Source organism: Halichoeres trimaculatus, unplaced genomic scaffold (genome assembly GCF_033239565.1).
Source record: "Halichoeres trimaculatus isolate MK-OKI-2021-1 unplaced genomic scaffold, fHalTri1.1 fHalTri1_scaffold_20, whole genome shotgun sequence".
Lineage (NCBI taxonomy): Eukaryota > Metazoa > Chordata > Actinopteri > Labriformes > Labridae > Halichoeres > Halichoeres trimaculatus.
This window is the reverse complement of record NW_027437198.1, coordinates 6,787,548-6,812,043: the sequence shown is the minus strand read 5'-3', so window position 1 is coordinate 6,812,043 and position 24,496 is coordinate 6,787,548. Positions and strand designations below refer to the sequence as shown.

At 39.6% G+C, this 24,496-nt stretch overlaps 1 protein-coding gene across 3 annotated transcripts; it reads left to right on the top strand.

Moving 5' to 3' along the window:
* Positions 1–257: 257 nt before the first annotated feature.
* On the top strand, positions 258–24,496 carry LOC141809725 (nuclear GTPase SLIP-GC-like). 3 transcript variants are annotated; one of them, XM_074696891.1, is made up of 18 exons: positions 258–330; positions 896–992; positions 4,634–4,850; positions 6,463–6,681; positions 6,983–7,183; positions 7,276–7,451; positions 7,903–7,990; positions 8,078–8,165; positions 10,268–10,389; positions 11,717–11,890; positions 11,978–12,135; positions 12,300–12,417; positions 14,095–14,203; positions 20,476–20,609; positions 21,404–21,485; positions 23,058–23,139; positions 23,221–23,251; positions 23,371–24,496. In XM_074696891.1, the coding sequence occupies exons 2-18, from the start codon at positions 904–906 to the stop codon at positions 23,374–23,376; spliced, it is 2,094 nt and encodes a 697-aa protein (XP_074552992.1). In that variant the 5' UTR covers positions 258–330; positions 896–903; the 3' UTR covers positions 23,377–24,496. The 3 variants fall into 3 exon arrangements, 2 of the variants coding, with proteins under 2 accessions (XP_074552992.1, XP_074552993.1); XR_012600010.1 differs by lacking the exon at positions 21,404–21,485; XM_074696892.1 differs by lacking the exons at positions 258–330; positions 896–992 and having other exon boundaries at positions 4,785–4,850; positions 6,515–6,681.

Sequence of the window (24,496 nt, the reverse complement as noted above, 5' to 3'; positions counted from 1 at the left end):
GTTTATCTCTCCAGAGCACAGTTGCTTTTCACAAAACAAACTTCTAAAACGTGAACTCTACTTTTTTATCTTTAGGTTTCAGTCAGCAGCATCACAAGTGCTCCAGGTAAGGTGCACTGAAACTTGAATTATCATCTGTAATCATAATTCACGTCCAAATAGCGATAGTACTTGGTTTTAACAAATTGTGTTTTATTAAAGTAAGATGCAAATGCTTCTTTTTTCAGGTGAAAATAATGATTCAGCAAAAAGAAGCTGTGAATGTGGAGCCTCAGGGGGAATCCTGCAGATCACCAACTAAGAAACCGCGACTTAACAACACTTCTGCAGGTAGTTAATTTTGCTTTTCATGATGTGACTTGACTTAACATTTAACCATAGTATCAGAAAGTGTTCCCAGTACTCAGTAAATAAATTTCATCTTATTTTCCAACTGGTGTATTATGTGAAGAGCAACAGTAATACCAAATCCCTCCCCCTGGGATTATGAAAGTATTTATGATTCTAATAAATGACACATGGACTTGCATCGAGGGCCCTGTCTTACACCCAGTACAAGCATGTCAGAGAGTAGTGAACTGAAGTGTCAGTGCAGGTCATTTTTAAAGTAAAAAGTTAGCGTGATGATGTTTTGAGGGTTCAGGAGTCAATTGCACACAGGACAAAAGACCGAGGCACAGTATTTTCCTTCTACTTCAGAGCAAAGGTGGTTAAATGAGGTGTATGAAACAGGATCTGATGGTGGTTTAGGCCTTCACCTTTTCATCCTCCAGGCAGCAGCTTTATTAATCTGATGATACTTTCTGAGGCTTCCTTTACTGACTTGCAAAAGTCATGTCTCCATAAAATGTCACCTTTACTGACAAACCTGTTTCTTTTTCTTTTACTCCAACAGAGAAAAGCATGCTCTTTAAAGTGAAAAAAATGATGACAGATGTCCACGGCCAACTACTTCATAAAGACAAAAAAACAGAGCTCAATGTTTTTCTCAGGTAAGAAATACATTTTTATATTCTCCTGTAGTATTTTGTCAGGGTCATTTTTACAAAGATATTTATATCACATGTCTTGCACTGACTCTTAAATTTTTATGTGTTTATTGTATTGTGTGTAACAAAGTTTTAGTGTTCTTTATCAAGCCTCATTTGTTTCTATAGTCAAAGTCAAAAACAGACAGATCACACATTTAACAATCTTAAATTTGTACGTGTAATGTAAAACATAAAATCATGTATGTCGATTCTCCAGTCCTTTGTGTTCAAGTCCAAGTCAAGTCTGAGTCACCACCACATAAAAAAAAAAAAAAAGAAAAAAAAAAAAGAGTCTTTTTTTATCTGGGTCAAGTACAGGTTGAGTCTTCTGTCCCCTTGCCAGCTAACTTTTTCGTCTGTATTTACCAGGGTTAGCTGTGAAATCTTTAAAAACAAACCGCACCTCCTTGAACATCTAGCAACCTGTGTTGCCACAGTTACCTTGAAAACGTAATCTGATACACCTTTAGAAAATAACTTTACCAATTACTTGATTGTAAAAGTAACTAAGTTAGATAACAAGTCACTTTACTAGTTACAGCTGCCCAAAAAAACCCCACTGCCTCATGAAACACTGCATGATTTAGCAAAATTGTGCAGTAATGATTATAATAAATAATAATAAACTTTGAGTCTAGTTTGTTTAAAATAAGTTTCATTCTTTTTGTTTAAGCCTGTTGATTCTGTATTTGTAATACAACTAAGCAAAAGTAAATGATATTGGAGTGTGGGCTCACATAATCCCCATCGCCCTGGTCGGGGGAACTAAGTCTAAAAAGTCTGGAAACGCCCCTGCTTGTCACTGAGCGCCTCGTTGCAAGTAGCCTCCATGATGTTACTCTGCTCATTAACACATGAATTTAAATTAAGTGAAGGGTTTGGCTCTAGAAATGGATGGAGTTACAGTGAAAGACAAGACTCAACTATTCCCCAGGTAAAAGTTGAACAACTCCTTAAGTATTTATGGTCATATGTATTATATATCAAATGTGTTTAAGCTGAAAACGTGACTTGTCACATATGTCACTCCCGTCCATAGACTGGTCGTAGTCTCCCAGACTTCTCCCATCTGTTTCTGAAATGGAAAATGAGGCAAACTGGCTATTGTGGCGACATTGGAAGTGGCAAAAGCTTTGCGTACAGCCATAGGGCACCTGTCAGTCACATGACCTGAGCAAAAGAAAGAAAAAATATGTTTATACTAAGGAAATTGGAAAAAAGAATAGTAACATACAGTGGTCATATAAAGGCAACGTGCTACTAAGTAACCGACATCACTGTTTGCCACACACTTGTGACACCATGTGAACACATACACAGTAAAAAAGGAATCTTTAATCAGTTGAAGTGATGTAATTTTTTTAATCAATCCAACTCAATATTTTTAAGTTAAGGTTTCCAATGATTTTTTGTGGATCATACCAACTTGAAATTACTATAAAAAACAACTATAAAAAAGAAGTAGTTGGACCAACTTAAATGAATTGCTTCAATTGGTCACACCTAGATAAATTAAGTTATTTGAAATCAAATTAACAAGTCCAATTGACACAACTTAACAGGTCAAATAAACTAAATATTTTAATTCTTCTCAAATCAACATTTTGCATCAATCCAACTTAAAGTTTTTCAGTTGTTTCAACTCAATAATCTCTAAAACCCAAAAGGAGAACCGTGGATGAGGAGGTAACACTGTGGGTATGAGACCCTGATGCACATTCAGATACCACGCAGGGCCAGTGTGTCTGTGCTCCATGGTGTGGACCAGCTAGCTGTCTATGGGCCACTGTGCTGGCTGGCTGTGTGTGCTCAACAGCATAGGTTGCTTGTCCTGGCTGCCTGTGTGCGATGGCAGTGGGGGCTCCAAATACTCTCTCAGTAAAGGTAATTTGAATATAACTGAAGGCAAAACCCAGTTTGTTATTTCTGATCATAATTTTAGCCCATCATCACATCTCATTTATTATCACTCTTAAAGGTACACAGTCCATGCTACATGGCACAGACAGCAGGTCCATGCCATGTGGAGCACAGAAAGCCTGTGCTCTTGGCAGGTCAACATCTTAATGTACAGCTGGGTCTAATATTCACTGCACCCTCCTCACTCACGGTTTGAAATGAGTCAATACAATAGGCTGTAAAGTAAACTTAACAAGTAGGCATAAAGCAAACTCAACTTAGGACTATTAGTTATATTGACTAACCCTTGTAGTGCAATTGTTCTCCTAGATTCTTTTAAATAAGCTCAACTTGTCACATTTTTACGGTGTAAGTATAAAAACACCTCGCTTGATTTTACTTTAAGGTTTTGCAAATAATTGAGTTCAAACAACTTAAAACTTAAAAAAACTTAAAAAACAACTTAAAACATAAAAAAACTTAAAAAACAACTTAAAACTTAAAAAGTTGGACTGATGCAAAATGTTGATTTGAGAGCAATCAAATTCTTAAATTCATGTGACTCAATCAATTGTTTTGATTAAACTTATTATCTTCATTTCAAATGAGTTAATTTATTTAGGTGTGACCAATTGAAGCAGTAATTTCAGTTGGTCCAACTGTTTTCTTTTTTCAGTGTATGCAGCTAAACAAACACACATGCCTGCTGTAGTCCTGAATTGATCTGCTATTAGGACTTTTTACTAGGAAAAATAACAAATATAAATTCACAAAGCATTCATTGCTGAGTGTGCCCGAGTCCTGATGCAGCCAGAGCTCAGGTCCAAGGCCGAGTCATCAGCGCATGAGTCCAAGTCAAGTGACAAGTCTGACATATCTGGACTTGAGTTTGAGTCCTGTATTTTACTACAACACTGCAGTGTGATATACACTCACTGGCCACTTTATTAGACACGCCTGTCCAACTGCTCGTTAAGGCAAATTTCTAATCAATCCTAGGATTAAGAAAGTTCTGGAGGCTAAAGGGGGTCCAACCCGGTACTAGCAAGGTGTACCTAATAAAGTGGCCATTGAGTGTATATGTGCAGTAAAACACAAGGTGCCACAGTCCCTTCACACTGAAGTTGTCATCAGAGCTTTTAGTGAAAGAAAGTATAGACCGCTTTGGATGATGCATCCTGAGATGGGAACTTGAGTTTGAGACTTGGGTTGAAGTTGCATTAATTTAAGTGACTCCTGAATGGGACTTTAAATTTAACATGACATTCCAATCAGTCATGAGATTTGGGATTTATGCACAATCTCTTTCTGAGCTTCCTGTTTCTGATGAGTGAGCAGCCATGCTCCACACATGACGCAATGACAAGCACCTCATCTGAAACACAATGGTATAGTGTTGTGCAGACATACACAACACCTGGGCTGGCTACCCAAAGATATTTAAAGAACACTTCTTCTTAATTTTATTCATGAAAGATTGCTTTCTGCAGTCTGTAAGAATGTGATCTCCTCCTCACTCAGGCTTTCTGTGTATCTTGAAAAGCATTTATTGCCATGCCAGACTTGTCTTAAACTTTCCCCTCACAGATTTATGTTGGAAATGCAAAAAATGATGTAAGGCCAAGCTCTGCTAACAAATTCTGACACACTTCATTGTGAAACTTCAAAGTTAACTTCCAGGTGTCTAAAATCTTTTCCAACAGGGATAAAATCTGTGATCTGAAGACAGAAAAGAGGGAGTTGGTTGGTGTCTTTGGAAGAACAGGAGCTGGAAAGAGCTCTTTAATAAATGCCATCATCGAAGAGGAGAACCTCCTGCCCTCAGGAAGCGTCAGTGCGTGCACCACAGTCATGATCAAAGTGGAGGGAAACACAAAAAATGAGAAATATGAGGCAGAGATCGAATTCATCACAACAGAGGTAAAATCATACACTTAAAAAAAATCTATAAAAAAAACAGTAAAAGCACTGGCAGCAAAGATTCAAGACAAACACGGTAAAATTAGAGTCAAATCAATCTACAGTAATTTCCTGTAATAATACCATTTTTTTCCATGTACAATAACAAATTTGTAATGTATAAAAACAAACTACGTACGTAAAATTAAAGATAAATGTCTGCAGATTTATAGTATCAGTATGTAATTTTAGAGTAACATACCATCATTTAACAGATTTTCCCTAAATTATTATGGCCAAACACCCCCAATTAGGAGACATTGCAAAGAGTTCTGCGAAAAAATAGTTATTTTACAATAAGATACTTTTTGTTGTGATGGTCTTCAGTAACTGTGAGAGAGGAGGGCACACAGAGGATATAAGACTCTGCTGAACATTAAAGCATTGCTTTGGGGGAACATGCTCCCTGTGCAACACTGAATGGACCGGCTGTGTAATTCAAATAACATTGTACTTAAAAAATGTACCAACAAAGCAAAAACCATCAACACATCTTGTTTATTAAAAACAAAATACAATGTACAAATCACTGGGTACAGGGTCTGCACAATGAAGCACAGACGGCCAGTTCACCCCCTGGGGCGCTGACAGCCAATCCACCCCCCTGGAGCACAAACAGCTGGTCCGCTCCTTGGAGCACAGATAGCCAGCTGCGCTGTGGAGCACAAATATGCTGTGCCCCCTGTTTAGCAGGGTCTCCTATACACAGTGTGTCCTCCTCTCTCATGGTTACAAGCACTGTCACAAAGAAAATGACTTTGCTGTGAAATAAAAGGAAAATAGTAAAATTTAGAACAAAAACTGATGAAGGACAAAATGATCAGTGATACATGAGAGGAAAGTGTTTTAGGAGAAGGGTAGCGTGTTCTGTTTGGAGGGTTTTTTTGTTTTGTCTGATCAAAAAACAATTCATGCCTGTATTTTATACAGTTTTTTCACGTAGTTTTATGTTGAAGCATTTGACTATAATTTTACAGTATTTTTCTGGAAACTTTGCTGCTAGTGCTTTTAGTTTTTTTTTTGTTTGTTTTGTTTTGTTTTTACACATTTTTATTTTTTATGGTGAAGTCCTGTATTTTCAGTTATTTTATGTAGTTCCATGTTTTTACGTGATTTTGACTGTGATTTTACGGTATTTGTATGGAAACTATGATGCTAGTCCTTAATCATTTAATTTAATTTATTTTTTAATCAGTGAATTGCAACCATGAGTGTGAAGGCTACAGGGTTCAGCAATCATAATACCTAGGAAAAAAACATCAAGGATGTCATTTTACAGATAATTTCTGTAATTTTACAGTTTTGTATAATGTTTTTGAAAAACAGGAAAAAATACTTTAAAAATCAAGGGTTAATGACCGTAAAATTCTGATTTTTTTTGATGGTGTAAAATTACTGAAAGTATCTGTAAATCTACTAGAATTTCGTTATTTTATAAGAAAATAGGAAAAACCTTTGAAAAATTACAGACCATTTCCTGTAAAATTACTTTTTTTTTTTAACAGTGTAGGTTTTGAAGACTTGACTTTTTTTCAAAGGCAAAACTTAATGTACTGATTTTACATATTTTCAGGAGTGGAAGCAGGATTTGTGGTTTATGTTTACATTCATCCTTAATGATGCAGACCAAGAGAATCCTGATGATTACAATGATGCTGTGGAAATGCTCTCTGCGCTGTACAAGGATGAATGGGAAAACAACCGCTCCCCAGAAAATCTCTGCCATGATAAACACTTCAGAGAAATTCCTGAATTTATCAATTCAGAAAAGAAGATCCTTACCAGTGAATCAGTAAGAAATAGAACTAATTTTGTTTAATTTATAATTAAGTGTTAAGTTGCATGAACAAGATACCAAAAGGCATACTTCTTCCTAAATTGTAAGTATATCTTTCACAGACCGTGTTTCCAGTTTAACTGTTGTCATTCAAGTCACCTTTTGCAATTTTAGTCTTGAAAAAACACTTGATTCGCTATTTTACATTCCAACATGAAATGTACCATTTAAAGGAAAGCCTTGTAGGGTTGCTATAAGGGTTGTTTTATCCTCATGTTGCTTTTATCTGAAATCCTGAGTCTCATGTTGACTGCAGGCCAAAGAGCTGTCTGCAAAGCTTGTAAAATACACAAGAAGTGGCTCGACTACAGGAGAAGGTGTTCAGAGGTGGTTTTGGCCCCTGGTGAAGTGTGTGACTGTCAGGGTGCCAAACAATGAGCTCCTCCAGCATGTCACACTGGTGGACCTGCCTGGAAGTGGAGACCGCAACAAAAGCAGAGATAAAATGTGGAGAGGGGTAATTTTAAATCTTATCTGAGTCTTTTGACAGTTCATTTTGGTTGGTGATGTAACAGATATATTTATGAAGATTTGTTAATATCTCTTTAGGTTGTTGAAAGCTGTTCCACTGTGTGGATTGTGACGGACATTAACAGAGCAACATCGGATAAAGAAACGTGGGAGATCCTGAAAAATGCCAGTAGCCTCATGGGAAATGGTGGGCAGTGTCAGCACATCCATTTTATCTGCACCAAGTCTGATGTTATTGAAGATTCGGATGAACTGTAAGTGATGTTTGGAGCAACATAAAAAGAACAGGACAGAGTAAAAATAAATACCATTGACATGCAGGTTTTTAACTGTGTGCCTTGGTTATGAACAATAAGAGCAAAGCAAGCTTTATCTGAGTCCTGTGGAATTCCAAGAGCCATTCACCATTGTTAAACCAGTGTCTCTGTAAAGGTTACACAATTACACATTGGCTCAAATAAAAACCTACAAATAAGATAATCATTGATAAAACAAAAGATGAGAAGATGCCCCAGACTACAGCTCTAAGTTATCTGTATCCTCCTGAATCCTGGTCCTAAGTTTTATGGTGAGATCCACAGCGTATTTCTTTTTCTTCCACTCTGAATAAAAGATGACAGCTACAGCTTTAGATGTTTTAAATAGTGAGGTGTGAGGTTTTTAGAACTGGATGAGATTCTGTTTGATACAAATCCCATCTTATAGTTCAACAGACCGTGTTCACGCTGACATACTCAAGAGGAACGTTCAGGCCAAAGAAGAAGTGAAGATTGAGTTCAGGAAACTTAACAAGGTGTGCTGATGTCGCAGTATAACAGAACATCTAAGTTAAAGTCATTTTTTAATCTTTATATTCTTTTTTTGTTTTTGTTTTTTTCAGAAACAGTTCAGTGATGAATGTTTCAAAGTGTTCACAGTCAGTTCCAAAGAATATCGAAAGAAAAAAAGACTGGAACCAAGTGAAACTGGTAGGTTAAGCTTGTGTATAACTCTAAAAATAAGTATGTAGGGGAGACTGGGTATGGTTGTAACATGGGGAGAGTTGTAGAACCACCAATTCCTCCAATCAGGGATAAGATAGGAGTCATATGATCATTTCAATATTTACCCACTTCCACCCTGATCACACATGGTGATTTTCAGGGCTGAAAACAGGTGCATACAGATTCTATAGAGAAAAAACTGATTTTGGGGTAAGAAATAAAATTTTTACTAAGACTTTATTTTGTTTAGTTATACTTTTCCAGATCAAACCATTTGACTTATATCAGAATCAATTGTAGTTTCTCAGGCTAAATGTGATGTATTTTTCCCATGCTAATCTCAATCCACTATGCTAATACAGCTAAACACTGACTGACAGGGGTGGGGTGGTTGTAACACATGGCCTTATGTACAACTAAGAACATTTTCTTGGTTTTAATAATATTACATAATGCCTAGGCAGTGGAAAAGAAAGACTGACAGAGGTGAGCCTGCAGATATTTGTAAAAAAGCATCTGATGAAGTCACCAAGAAGGGTCAGTCAGTCAGGCCTCGTTGACACGACAACATTTCATCTGAAAACACTAAAACGCAGTGAAAATAATCTGTGTTTACACAGAAACGCTGAGGGACTGAAAACGCTGTAGTAAGTATACCAGGCCTGTAGGTGGTGCTATCAATGACTTTTCCAGAAGCCTCTTTTGAGAGATCTCCACCGAAGTAGAGTTGGGCCGATCATCTGGTGTAGCGGTGAATGCTAAGTGCAAAAGTGGATCAACAGATGCTCATTTTGTATAAAGACAGTCAGGAGATACAGTAGATTGAGCAGCACAAGCACAACATGGGAGTTTGCGAGGATCGTAACAATGGTACTGTTGTATGCGTGATGCAGAGTGTGACGTCAGCGTTTCCACTGAAACGCTGACGTCCGATGTGGTGGCAACAGTGTCGGCAGCGTTTCAGAAAAATTCCACTCTAGAGGCTGTTTTTAAAAGTTTGCTATTTAGGTCGACTGAATGCTGTTTCAACGCGAAGACTGAAACGCGACAAAACTTTTGCGTTTCACCCTAAAACCGTTGTCGTGTAAACGGCCCCTAAGATCAGTCTCAAAGGCACATAGGATCTGTCATGTTTCTACAAATCACTGCAGGAGCTGAGGGTCCAGTGATATCCCAGTGTAGGTTACTGGAGCAGCAGCAAGGTTTTCTCTGAGGGCCAGGAGGAAATGTTGCACCTGAAAAAAGAAAAAAAAAAGAAAAGCCACCACTCTAGGGTTACAAACAACCATTTGTGACTTTGATTAAAAACACACACACACACACACACACACACTGCTTATGGAGTTGGAATGTCCAAGTTCCGAGTGGGAACGCCCCCCGAGGTCAGAATTTCCAACTTGGAAGTCAGAGCACCCACACAACCCCCGAGTTCCCAGTAGGAAATTCTGAGTTTAGAGGTAAAGAGTAATTTAGTTCCTGTTAGATTTTTTTTATTTTAGAATTTCAGGCTGGTGTTTGTCTCAATAAATCAGCCATATACACAGTGTTATTCAATGTTTATATACAGAAATATTGCTGTTATGGTACGTTTGGAAACTGGAATGCTTAACTTGGAGATGATGTTGTTTCCACTCTTGACTTCCCAGTTCCAAGTTCAAATGGAACGCAGCAAAACATACAAACAGGAAGTGAGTTATGGTCAATCATAGAGTGTAGTTTAGTAAACCTCTTTTTGAGGGGTGTGACCTCTGTTTTTGCTTTTTTTGTCTAATTATTACAACTTGCCCCAGCATGTGTTAAAACCTACCCCGCTAGTGGGGAAGGTTGTAACAAAGGACGGCCATGACTTTGACATCACCTGGTGAGGTCTGTGAGATTCCCGCAGAGGTTTGAATTGGTGCCATTTGTAGTACACAAATGTGGGTACTTTGCATTAAAGTTTAAAACTATGACTCAAAAATTCAGTGAGTTCGAGGTGCTGAAGCAAAAAGTGTTTCAACCATACCCAGTCTCCCCTAGGCAACCTTAGACCATTGAGGACAACCATGCATTTTGAATCATTTTTGTTTTTGTTTTTATTTCTACAGAAGTCCCAAAACTTCAAGAATTTCTGCAAAACCTCAATGACTGTCACTCAGAGACGCTGAACTATGTGTCTGGAGCGTATGGGATTCTGTCCCTGATTCAAGGGGCCAGCTCTACAGCTGTGGTAAGACTGAGCAGAATAATTTTAAATTGATTTCTAAAATTATTTTTCTTGGAACTCATTGAATTCCATATGGCAAAGGTATCCTCCTCTGGAATGTAGATGAATCTTAGCAAAATAAAAGTGTAGTGAGTGGTGAGCAATAAAGGGTTTATGGTAGATTTACCAATCCAAAAGCACTAAGAAAACTCTAATGACAGACCAACAGGATTTGGTTGAACTTTCTTTGTAGATCAATAAAGTCGAGGCATGCTCTACCAAAAATCTGATTAATAAAGACCAGGATGCTGTATTAGTTTTAGAAGTGAACACAGTTTGACCCTTTTTGAAACACCACATACCAAAGCTGTGTTTTATTGAGAAATTATTGTCATATAATTTTACACATGGGGACACCATTGAGATCTTTTTGAAAATGAAATACATTGCTAAATGTTGTGTTCAAAGTATGCCCTTCATTGGAATTTTCCATTCCCCAAAGTGCCTGGGAATAATGAAAGCAGAAACTAAAGAAAAAAATACCCGGAGTGAATTTCATTACCAAACTATAAATTGTAGCGTGCAATATCAGACTTTTTTGAAGTGCTATAAGTACATGATTTGTAACAGAGTGTCCAAATACATTTTTTGCATATTAAAACCCAAACCCTAACAATTTTACAAACCTATATCAAAGTAAACGTTAACAAAAAATACCAAAGATGTTGTAAAGCAGAGGTTGGCTCTCTTTTGACTCAATTCATTGGGAAAAGTAAGTTTTCATACCTGAAAGAGGTACAGCCTTTAGCTGTTGGTTGACAGTCCAAAGCAAAGGTCGCAGCCTTTTATTAGCACTGGGTTGTCCCTGAGCAAATATTTTTAGAGCTAATATTGTAACCAGAACCCACATGGGCTTCATCATTAGCAACACTTATATATTATAATATATTTACGCATCCTAATACATCTAGGGCTTTGTAGTCTGAGTAGGTCTTTGCCTCTGTGAGTTGCTGAATAATCACATTGGGAAGTGTGATTGATGGAGAAAATAGTTGTTGGTCTTCAGCTTTTGGACAATGCAGGGCTCAGGCAGTAACCTCCTTTAGGTGAAGCGGGCTTGAAAAGGTGGAGATCAATGTTTCCTTGTCCTTTGCCATCATCAGATCATTTTCAGGTCAAAAGCAGTCTAATGACACCAGACAGGGACACGTACTCTTACTCCCAGTTCAATTATAACATATTTAAAAAAGATAAACCACAGTAAATACTGACCTGAAAAAGTCCACATCAGCACAGGTATAATTGTGGAGTTATAAATTGCAAACAAGTGTTGTTTACTGTGTGATTTCAGGCTGTCAAAAAAGTTGATGTGTGCAAAGAGCTCAAAGGAAACCTACACCATGGATGTGCAAAGGTTAAAAAGCTCATGGAAAAGACCTTGAGGGATTTCAGAGCCTGCCTCACAGAAGGGGTTCAGAAATCCAGCGGCTCATGGGAAAGTGCCTTGAGGAACTTTCTGTTTCCTGTATGTGTCTGAATACTTACTGAATACACATCATGCTAAGATGCAAACCAACTCTTAATCGTTTTCCAAATGTGTTTTCTTCTTCAGAAAAGAATAAAAGGAGGTGCTTACCACAGAAAATTGAAGTGTATAGTTGCTAACAATGGCACCTTTAAACCCAAAAAAGGAAAACAAGAGAACTTCAATGAGAAATTGGCGTCATGGCTGACTGAGAGCATTGATGAGGAGTTCAGGAAGACCTTCCCGTAAGAAATTTGTAGATAAGGACATAAGAGCCCTTTCAAAAGTTATGGGAAACTGAATAAATAGAACAACTGTATTAAAATTAATTAATTCAATAATTTAGAGTTATACATACAGATAAAAATCTTAAATTTGAACCTTGCTCAATGACAGTCATCTGTTTCAGAAATGATTCAAAGTGTGAACCACTCAGCGGGGCCATCAGTTCCTTTACCCTTCACACAGAGAAGCTGATGGAAAAGTACAAAGATGTGAGGCTGCAGCTGGAATATCTGAGGACAGAGGTAAGACATAAAACATGTTACCAACAGATACGGCACGGGGTCTTGTACATACTGACTTTTGCAGTGTGCCTAATGGGTAATATTTGTAAATGAAACTTGACTGGACTATCATGCTATTTAGGCCAATTTTGAAAATGTAAAAAAAATATATATATTCATTTTTAATGCAGACAGCCACTGCACACCACAGAGAGCATAGAAAGCTGATCAATGCCATAAGAAGCACAGACAGCTGGTCCATGCTGTGATGCACAGACAAACAGTCTGTGTCACTGCTGCACGTCTCATATCCAATGCGTCCCCTCCTCGCTCACAGTTACCAAACACCATCACAGAAACTTATGATTTTGAGTTGGCCTTACTTAAACAGAAAAAAAAGTTAAATCTACACAGAAATCATCAGTTTCAACACTGAAAACTCAGACATCTAAGTAAATTGAACTTAGTAACAATTTTTTTAGCTTAATCCAGTTGAGTAATTTGAACTTTGGGGTTTACAGTGTGGGCACGCCTGTCATTCTTTCTACCACAGAAACCATATATTCTTCTGAAAGGTCTACCTAACCCAGAAATTCTTCTAAATGTTTGGCATTTGTAGGTTTCCTTGCTTTCACTCTTCTGTCCTCATCCCAAACCAGTTCCATAGGATTTAAGTCAGACTGAGATTGTGCTGGCAGTTCTCTCAGTTTACACGCTTACTATCTTCATTCTTAAACTTGTTGTGGCAGAGCCTAAATCGTAGACTGTATAGAATATAGACAGAGTCTCTGCAATGTTACCCATCTGTTCTGAAGCTTTTTGGGCTTTCAGCTACAGTGTGTGTCGATATCAAAACTCGCATTTCAGACCAAGTTGTTTTCGAAACCAGGCTATAAATACGCTTTTAAATACCGTAAAAGTCCAATTCTTTGGGCTCCGTGTGTACATAGTTTTCTACCTTTCTTCGGCCAGCCTCGTACGGTTTCTTGATGAACAGCTTCTTTTAGCACTTCCCTATACGCTTCATTTTCTTAACCAGGTGTTGCCCCATTGGCCTAAAACTGATGTCATTATCTTGCTTAAGGATGAACACTTGACCATCTAGGCTCACACCAAAGGGTACTTGGAAACACTGCAAGAGCCGTTTTTGGCTCAAGGTGCCTCTCCCTCTGTACAACCTGGGATCCAACAAAATCAGCCTCGGACCATCATGCTTCCTCCTCCATGTTTACATTTCACTAGTAACCATTACTCATCAATATTTTTATAGCATTACTCTACTTTCAGCAGAGCAAAACTGCTCAATAGTGCTCACGAAGGCATGGTACCACTGTGTGTGCCAGTTCTACTTTTTTACACACAGAGATGGTTGGAAGTAATCAAGAAAATGTGGGACACCTGTAGGAATTGGTCGCAATAACTTTCAAGGCTTTATCAGTCTGCATTGCTGCAGAACAGCTCTAAGTTGTTAAAGGGTCATTTTGCTGTATTATAAAATGTTTATTTTTTTCAGTTTTGGGTAACCTTACGTTTTTTTCCCCTCTGGCAGTTCACCACTTAACTTTGTACCATTCCGGGCTATTAATTGGATTTAAACAGCTTGAATTTCAATAAAAACCTTGAAAAATTCAGGTTTTCTAAAACTTTTGACTGGTAAAGTATGTGAACTGGGTGAACATGTATTTTTCTCTCTTGAAGGAAGAAAAGCTGAAGACAAAACTCAACCAAAGGATTCGGATGGGCAAGAAAGATGTCTACAACAGCCTGACAGCCACTATCGAAGAGATCATGCAAAAATGCTATGAGGGTAATCTTTCAGATCTTAGATGAATAAACCTGACACTATATCAAGAAAAATTTAAATAATGCATGTTTGGATAAGTATCGAACCCCTAAGGGTACATGGAGGAAAAAAAAAGATTTTCTTAGATCTTTAGTGAGCTCTCGCAAAATATTTGAGAGATTTTGCAAAACTTTCATTCTGTAAGTGGCCCAGAATGTAAAGTTGCTACATCAGTTGGCAAATAGGCACTAGGGGTGGCACTAAATTTTGCAACAGAAAAAGCAGCAAAACAAAGTTCAAAAATGCACAGAATAAAATCAAGTTAAAACAATTGGATACTTGGCACAAAAAAAACACATTTTCCAAGTCTGATGCTGGGGGATTATATTCTCAGAAAAAAGCTCTGTATAAGTCATACTGAGTTTTTGAAAAGTCATGTGAAGTGCAGTGCGTCATCATTTTTAAATTAAGAGTAGTTTTGTGGTTTATATTCTGTTCACTCTATTGCTGCACAATAAATTGTGCAGAGTTTACCCATGAAGCAAATAAAAGACGAAAAAATGATGCCCATCCACATTCATCATCAGCATCGCAGCAGGGGCGTCACTAGACCTGATACTGTACTGGGGCACACCTGGGGCACTAAGAATTCATGAGAGCGCGCAAAGTGCGCGAGAAAAAAATCATATTCAGCACTTATTCATCATCAAAAAATAAATAGATCTTTAAACTATTCAATCACATCAGACTATGTTTTTGTCAAGATCTTTGATTAACCACCTGAAATGTACTGCGGTAATGCATTTGGCCCAGGGCTGTAGCCAGGATTTTGAAAATACCAAGGTCATTTTATTGTGGGAGCGGTCAGGCTGTCGGGCCAGTACTGCCCAGTCGGTCATGTTCTAATCTCTGATATTATATTTACAGCCTAAATGAATGCTTATAAACACCATCAGGGGCGTTTCTTGAGACTGAAGGCATTAGGGGCTGAGTCCGAACCATCAGGAAAAAAAATCTCACTATATGCTTGCCTTGTTTTTTTTCCTATTGCTGAACTGAAACATACAGGCATTAAAATAGGTCTGTGGTGAGAAAGGTCAGAAGACTAACGCCTCTAGGGGGGTCCAGGGGCATGCTCCCTCGGAAGAAAATTTTGAATATTTCATATTTAAAAGCATCAATCTGATGCATTCTGAGAGAAACATGAAGCAGAATTACATGACAGCATGACTGTATAATAAAGTATCTTTCAAACATGGTCACATTCTGCTACTTAAGAAATAAGACTGACAACTTCTCTCATAGAATATGTAAACAGTTGATTTCTATTGAGGGCTTGTTGTTGTTGCTGTGTTACCTCTCCTGCTGTATTGGCTAACGTTATGGATCAATGACACGATGCCTCTTTCAGCAGCTTTAGTTCTTCTAGTAATATATTACCTGGGACTCATTCCCTGCGTCCCCCTCACCGGGAGAACAGCTGTAGGCCTATATTGCATATACAGCTGGCCGACCAGCGGTACTGGATGTTCTGGTATTCTCCAGAATGTCCAGATGACCAGTCTGCCCCTGCCTACCTCACGAAGTGATTGTCATCACCTGCCTCCCTCTCTCCCATCCTGCTCCCTTTTGCTCTCTCAACTTGGAGTTGACACAGACAGAAGTACTATCAGCTGAAGTGGCTACATGTGAATAAATTACCATATTAATTAGCCATGTGCGCATTGTTTATGTGGAGTGAATACAGTAGCAATGAATTACCATACGCGCGCTGTGCTATGTGGACTTAAGACTCTAAAGTGTTTTTTTTTTTTAATTGGTGAAATTTTTACTGGGGCACTGCAGATCACTACTGGCACACGTGCCCAGGTGAAATCTGTCTTGTGACGCAGCCGCATCGCAGTCTCGTGAGACCATTGATTACTTGTGCCTCGGGGTTATATTAGGAGTCAAGGCAGCGTCTCCTGTGGCTGTGGAGGCCAATACATGAGAGGCAGACTCGGCCGCAGATGTCACAGGTGTAGGCCGGTCCCGTAGATGTTGGTGGTGGAGTCCTGTTGTTTCTTTCTCTTTACTCTCTTCGCTTCCTGGTGTTCAGCCAGAGTGTTTTCAGACTTCAGTAGTCTGCCGTGCAGTGTGTGCTGCCACTGGAGACTGTCCTAAGCCACATCTTCCCAGGTGATGGGGCTGATCTTGAACGTCTTGAGGTCTTGCTTACAGATGTCCTTGTAGTGTGGCTGGGGACGTCCTGTGTGCCTCTTGCCGGATTTGCTGCTCCTGGTGGGAATAAAGGGTTCAGGTTTTGCTACCGTACAGGAGAGTGCTGATGATGCAGGCTCTGTAAACCTGCACCTTAGTATGGACTGTGAGCTTGGTATTGTCCCATACTCTTGCTGTTCACTTCCCAAAGGTTGAGGCAGCTTTTCCTATGCGTCCACTGAGTTCAGAGTCGAATGTCAAGTTGTCGGTAATGGTGGATCCGAGGTAGGTGAAGGTGCTCACAGCTTCCAGAGTGTAGTTGTTGATTGTGATAGAGGGTGGGTCATCCCTGTCCCATGATCTTGGTTTTGTTGAGACTGATGGTCAGGCTGAAGTCATGGCATGCTTGGGTGAACTGGTCCATTAGAGTTTGCAGGTGCTCCTGGGAGTATGCTACCACTGCTGCGTCGTTGAAGGGGTCTGAGGTTGACCCATCAAACTGGATGGTGCCTTGCATGTCGGTGTGAAAGGACTGAAGGATGCGGAAGAGTTTGGGAGGGCAGCCTTTCCGTTCGACCAGCTGGAAGAGGCCACTCCTGCTCACAAGGTCAAAAGCTTTGGTTAGGTCTATGAATGCTATGTAGAGTGGCTTTCTCTGCTCTCTGGATTTGTCCTGCAGCTGCCTCAGAGAGAAGATCATGTCAATAGTAGATCTTCCAGCTCTGAACCCTGCCTGTCACTATATTATATTTTGATATTTTCTCAGCGAGAATCTGGAGTCTGTTCAGTACAACTCTGGCAAAGAGTTTACCAGTGGTGCTGAAAAGAGAGATACCACGGTAGTTGTTGCAGTCGCTCCTGTCTGCCTTGTTCTTATACAGGGTTATAATGGTGGCGACCCTCATGTCCCGTGGGACAGCATCTTCACTCTAGCACAGAGGAGCTTATGGAGATGGACAAGGAGAGCAGGCTTCCCACACTTTAAGAATTCGGATGCAGTTCTGTCAATAGCCTTGCTTAGTTCCTCAACTGTTGGTTCTGTGTCAAGTACTTCCATTACTAGTTGACGTTCTACATGACGGAGGGCTGCATCGGAGACAGTGTTGTTGTTTCGTAGAGCTCGGAATAGTGTTCTACCCAACGGTCGAGTTTTTTAGGGCGGTCAGTGATAATTTCTCCCGAGGCTGATTTCAGCTGAGCAGTGGTGTGATGTAATCGTCCAAGGGCCTTTTTAATGCCGTCATACATGCCCTTGATGTTACTGGAGTCAGCAGCCAATTGGATGTTGCTACAAAGCTGAAGCCAGTAGCTGTTGGCACAGCGCAAGAGGCTTGCTGCAGTTTCTTTCTTGCTTCCCTCAGGGCATGGAGGGTCTTGTCACTCAGCATGCATTTGCAGTTGATAAGGGCGATGCGTTTTTCTTCCAAGATTGGACCTGCGTAGCCTTTTGCCAAAATCCGTCAGGGCCACACTGTGGATGGTATCCCGTAAGCCATCCCAGTGCTGCTGGGCAGAGCAGCACTAGGGTAGGTGGTCTAGGGTGATGATAAAGGTAGCAGCTTTGGATGTGTCAGCTGCTTTGCTTCTGTCAACACGAGGGGGTCCTTTTGGTTTGACTCTGTAGATATTTTTTGTCTGCAGTTTCACTCTACAGCAGACAAGGGAGTGATCTGTGTCACAGTCTGCACTGTGGAAGATGCAGGTTTGGAGGACCCTTCTGAAGTCAGCGTGCCGTGTTATGATGAGGTCCAGCTGGTGCCAATGGCCAGACTGTGGGTGTCTCCAGGAGACTTTGTGATGGGGTTTGGACTGAAAGTATATGTGTATGAAGACATCTCTCCCACCAACGGAGGTAGCCCCTGGCGCCCATCCCTATGCCAAACGAGAAAGGGCTTATAACTGGTGACTGCTGACCTCCCGTGTTTTGCCTCCACTGCACAGTGGAGCTGGAGTTTCCGCTCCAGGGCAAAAGGAGCCTGAGCAAGATGTATGGAGACCCTGTGTTGCCCAAGCAACAGGGCCCCCCTCTCTGCCTTGCTGACGTGACCCAAAGAAACGGGAACCAATACATTTGGCGCCAGTTTGGCTGCAGGAGTTGCCAGAACAGTACTTCACGCACTGAACTGTCTAACGGAGTCCGAGCCGCGTTTTCTGTCAGGGTTTTCTCCCTTAGCCTTTTCCATTCCAGAGGATACCCACGAGATCCCCTACAGTTTAGCCTGAGTCCGCAAGGACTCAGTATCCGTGTGTGGCCACAAGGAGGCACTGCAGGAGTCTTGGTGGTGGAGAGGCTGTGTACCAGCAGGAAAAGGCTTACGCACTCGGCTCCTCTTTTCACCCCTTAAGGGGGGCTAGCTGGTGGCAATAGCTTTAAGCAGACGGTAGTAAGCAGGGGGTAGCATGCAGCATGCACTAGCTACAAGTACTTCTACTACAATTCTGCGCACTGACGCATCACACAGACCCTGCCCATCTACATTAGCTATTATACAAACAGGGCAGACCAGAATAAATCAAACACACCTTTCCTAACACTGTGTGTTTACAAAGCAGCTGACAGCTCTCAGTGGATCAGTCTGAAAACAGTCAAGTGATCTCCTCTTGAGCCCCTCAGAATGAAAATAAGCACCTTGAAACAAACAACCACCCGTTAAAAACACCAGCACTGAACACGATGGGGCAATAGTTAAGCAAATTGGGCTCTAATTTCGTGGCGCAGCGCAGGGGGCGCAAGCCTGGCGCAGCCTGCGCAGTGCTAATTTCGTGAGGCGCACCACCGTGCGCTGCCAATTTGACAATTTGGTAGACCGTCTGCACAGAGATGGGTGTGACTGCGCGCCAGGGGGAGGTGTCAGCAGATTCATGTTGGGGCAGTGACGAGTTCATGCCAAAAAAAGTGCGCTGAAAGCTCGCCAGCTCCATCCTGGTCTATCCTCGGCGCAAGGTAGGCCGCACCGCAGCAGGTGACAGGCGCACATGTGCGCACATGTCAACAAAGCCTCAGAGGCAGGTTTCCAGAGTGTCAGGCACATTTAATGCAGTAAACAATCACAGCAATCGCTATTCAATATAACCGTCTGAACCAGCATATACAATTGTATCTGTATTAACTGTCCCGTCACATCTGATGTCAGATTAAAGCCGTTTGTCATAATGGAAAGTTAACCTGACGGCAGCTGGACGTTTGATGCACATCTTACAATTAAACAATAAACAGCCTTAACATCTGATACTGAGTATATATCTGGTTCTCTCATTTCATTTAATTCAAAGAAAAGAGGGAGAGAAAAGACAAAGAAAAAAGAGACAAAATAAATGTATGTCACTCAGGATTTACCCGTGATTTCCCATATTTCTCTGTTTTAGTCTTTATTTTTAACGTGATCTAAAAAGATGGAGTACATTATTGTAAGGAGGATGAGGCGGAGACACCAGTAGAGTATACAGTATATCACCAAAGGTTCTGCTATTTGGCGATGACAAACCAGGAGTGCAGGTGGATCAAAAGTATTCTGAATGGATAAGCCAGCTGTGTAACTGTCTCTTAATTTTGTACTCCTATTAATGACAAAGGAACAGATTACATCTGTCCCGGAAGCTGGCCCACACAGTGACGCGCTTCGCGTCCTCCGATGTGCCCCGCTATCCATTTTCCTGCGGCAGGGACAGCGACTGACTGTCTCCGCTACCAGCACTCGCTCCGCGGTGCTGAGGATCAGTCAGACCAATCAGACCCTGCACCTCGGCCGCAGGGCATTTAAAGGCGAGGAGAGGCGCTCATTTGATTGGTGACTTGACTGCGCCTCTCTTGGCACTGCAGGAAACTTGCAAAGTGCGCCGGTCACGCCCTGTGTGCACAGCGAAGGCCGGCGCAGGGCAGGTGCGCCTGCACCTGCGCCTGGTCTACGAAATTAGAGCCCATTGTGTGTATTTTATTGTTTTGATTGAATTGACCTGGAAGTAATACACTGACCAATAACGTTTAAGACAGCATTGGTGAGATCTCACAAAAAATCTCAAGAAAATCCCCCCTCCTTGTCCCCTAAGAGGCTCAGTAGATAAATGTAATTGATAACAATTTTCTTTTTTTCCTTTAGATGCAGCACAATGTGCAGGAAAAGGCTCCCTCAATGCCATGAGGGAAATCATTGAGAGGCATGTGCGTTCTAAAAAGGACTGCATGTTTGAGGGTGCAAAAGAAACTATGATGTCAAAACTGCTACTTTTTATGGTATGTCACATTTTATTTACCATTGCAAGACATTTTATGTCTTTATTAGAATTTTTCTTCATTTCTTTATTCTATATTGTTTCCCAAAAAATGCATGCTTTTTTATTTATATGTCACTGCAAAACACAACATAATGGCCAAGTCAAGGCAGAAATTGTAGATCTGATCACATCTCTGTAACCAATCTGGGTAAGTTTTGGGTTAGAGCAGCCCATATACACAACATACATGTACTGTTCCTCTGACAAAAAAATAAACAAATAAATAAATATGAAAATAAATTAATATAAATAATAAATAAATTAATGTGGAAATAACAAAAAAAGAAGAATAAAAATATTAATTCACAAAAATATATACAAATAAATATACAAATACAAAAAGCATGCATGATTGAGGAAATAAATGAACAAATATCAAAGCATTGTAAAAACAAAATAAAATGTCAAAACTTAATCATTCATTTGCTAATTAATGTAATTATTCACAAATAATGATTTTTTTTCAAGTGTTTATTGGGTTATTATTTCTGTGATCTATTTATATATTGACTAATTTATTTATTTCACATGTCATTTTATCCCTTATAGGACAGGGTTACAAAACAACTACAGTCCATATCTCACCAAATCTTTCCCACACTTTTTCTTTTTTCACAAAATCTTTATGATACAGACTGTTTAGTGATCCAATTAACACAAATCTGAACTGTTAATACAAGTAGTATTCAGTTTATTATTCAAACTCTATTCATGTGAGGTTAATGGATGTTATATATCTTGTTACCAATCTAGGAGGACATCCTGAACACACTGGGCAGAACAATGTGGAAATCAATTGATCTCTCGCTCCAGACAGATGATCAATCACTTCCAGGTACGAGAGCGGGAAAGTAACAAGAGCATAACACACTTTAGAAGATATTTAGAGTTCTGGCAAACCAGGAGAATGAAGAAAACACCATAGCTCAGCTGCAAAAGGGCATATCTCTCCCAAAACTGTTCACTCATGCTTAAAAGCTTAATGCCTTTCCCATACAAAAAGCCAGTGCCACCAAAAATGCAAAAATCCTTCTCAATTGCTTTGACTCATTTCTTGAAACAGGCCAGACTTTATCAACATTCTTGGTGCTTTTGCTTAAAATAACCTGGATTGATCAATATAACACCATGGATCACCTGCTAAAGCTCATATCTCTCCTAAAACAGTTCAATTAAGAGTCAAAACCAAATTTTTGTTTCATATAAACAGACAGTGCCTCCAAAACGTATCGTCCCTTAGGCTTTGTGTAAGCACTGCAAGTCAAAATTTTTAAGATGTTTTGTCACCATGGCAGAGGACCAGTAAAATATCCCTCATGTCCACCTCTTAGTCTGAGCCTAGTCCTTCATTGACAAAGGTTACCATACTCATTTTTTGTGTTGCTAACAGAATACAAAAATATATAAAACCGGATTAAAAAAAAATTAAAAAAAAGATTTCATGGTAAGAGCAGCCTCCAAGGTTTAGCATCACACATTGCACTCATACTGCTAAGGAAATTGTAACCTTTATTATTCACACACATAAAGTAACTTCTATATATCAGGGTCATAAGAAAATCTATAAAGCCCAAAATACTGTAATATAAACACATAAACAAAAAACTAGGAAAATCATATGTAGCCTACCATGCTGTAAATAAAGCTGGAGTTTCACAACTAACACTTCTTCACTGGTCGCTGTCCTTGCTCTCCTGACCAATCACATGCTGCTGTCTGTCTGTCTGTCCACTAATTCTTATTCACATCTCAGTGTATTCTCACAATTTTAGATAGAACCTGTCATCTGGACTTCTGAGATGTGTACAATTCATCCTTCAAGTTCTAGTTTCACCTGACTTTTGATTTATCAATTTATCAAATGTTCCAAGAGATTCATATATGGTATGCATGTTATTATGTTGCTGACTAATTTTGACAATTGAACAGACTATTGTGCATGAGGTGACTCAGACAATGAAACGATGCTGATATTTTTTGGAGAGACTGACCATTAGACTGAGAATCAACAACCAGTTTAGATCAGCGAGACATATTCACTTGAAAATTGTGCTAAATCTAGGCTAACTGAGCTAACTGTAGGCTACCTGTAGGCTACCTGTACTTTGTCTTTTGCTAAACTAAACAAAAGCATTTGCAATTTGATGAAATGAATCAGAAATTCAATTATGTTGTGAACAATTGCCAAGTAGTTCTGAGGTTTGTCTGTGTTATTTTGAGAATGTAATTTGTGTTTCAAGAAATGAGCCAAACCAATGGAGAAAAACTGTAAAAGGAACTAAGAGTTAAGGCCAAAGCTCAGTATGATGTACTTATTCTCTTACACACTAAAGTGAACAAAGATGCAGGAAGAATGTCTTTGATGTTTGTACCTGTAGTTTTCATTCGTTCTCCTTTATTATCACAGATATCAAAGAGGAGCTGGAGACAGTGAAACAATACTATAACAAGCTGAAGAGAAGCTCTGATGAGTCCACAGCTGTAGTTTGGTATTTTTTTCTTTAATTGTCTTGATAATGTTCTGATTATAAACTGTTAAAGAAATTTAACAAACCTTTTTATCGCTCTAGCATTGATCTTACCGGCCTGCCAACCGCTCAGGTAAGTCTGACTTATTTTAACGATTTATGGTCAGAATATTAACTCACAGATGAATAAATGATATGACAGATGGTAATATTCAACAGCCTAACTGATGAACTCTCTGGTTGACATTTCAGCCCTGAAGAGAAGCAGCAGAGGTCTGATTTACCGCTGAGGTCTCAGAGAGGAAGAGGATGAGGATGAGGAAGAAGAGGCCCCTGGATTTGAGCTCCATCTTTTTGCCAAGTTTTTATTTCTGCTTTCTTTTAGTCTGTTTAAACATGTATCTCTGCTTTATTATTCAAGCATTATTCTCTTGTATTTTTATTGGGCTATAATGTCTCTTTTTATTGATTGTGGACCAGAGGCAGAATGAGATTTCACTGTGAGTTGATCAGTTAAAGTCCACACACAGGTTATAACCACATATGTTTTGATTTTTATGATAAGGGTTTAAAAAATCATTTCACACACTTAGTTCTTGAAATAATAGGCAGGTTTACGGTTATTGTTGAAGTTATTCACATTTTTGTGGCTTATTTTATTTTGGGGGCTCAGTATTGAATAGTTTTGATGAACACCTTGCAGTTTTACTGAATGTATAGTAATCTACTTCAACATTGAACCTTGATCAATTAAGTGTAGATTGTTTGAGGCTACTTGACCTATTTTTTAATGTTTAAGATGAAAGTGCTAAAAACTAACAAAAAGTTTTCTTTTTTTCATAACCCCAGGCCCCCACTGTGTTTAGCTGATGAAGTATGCCAGGGGGTGGCCAACCTGTGGCTTGCGAGCCACATGCGGCTCTTTGCCTTTCGGTGTGTGGCTCTTTGATCCATTCATTATTGTTATGAGTAGTGATGTGCCAATCATCTAAAATATTGATATATTGATGTTGTGATCAGTATTGATCTATACTTGGGTGATGAGATTGACACTTAAGTTTCAGTTTCTTTTGTTGACTTGCATGTGTGCTCATAGCTATCTAGATAGATAGATGGATGAAACTTTGTCTCTTCTGCAGTAAAAACTGAAACTTGTCTTAGACACGGCTCCAAGTACAAATTGAAGCACACTTACAAATGCAATAAATGTCACTTCAAAATTTGGACGTGTATTGATTTTTATCTTATTTCATTTCGTTTATGTCATTTCGTTTCCTGTGAGAGGAAGTGCATTTTTGATGTGGCTCTTTTTAGTACCACGGTAGTTTGTATGGCTCTTAGTCACTGACTGGTTGGCCACCCCCGGAGTATGCAGTGT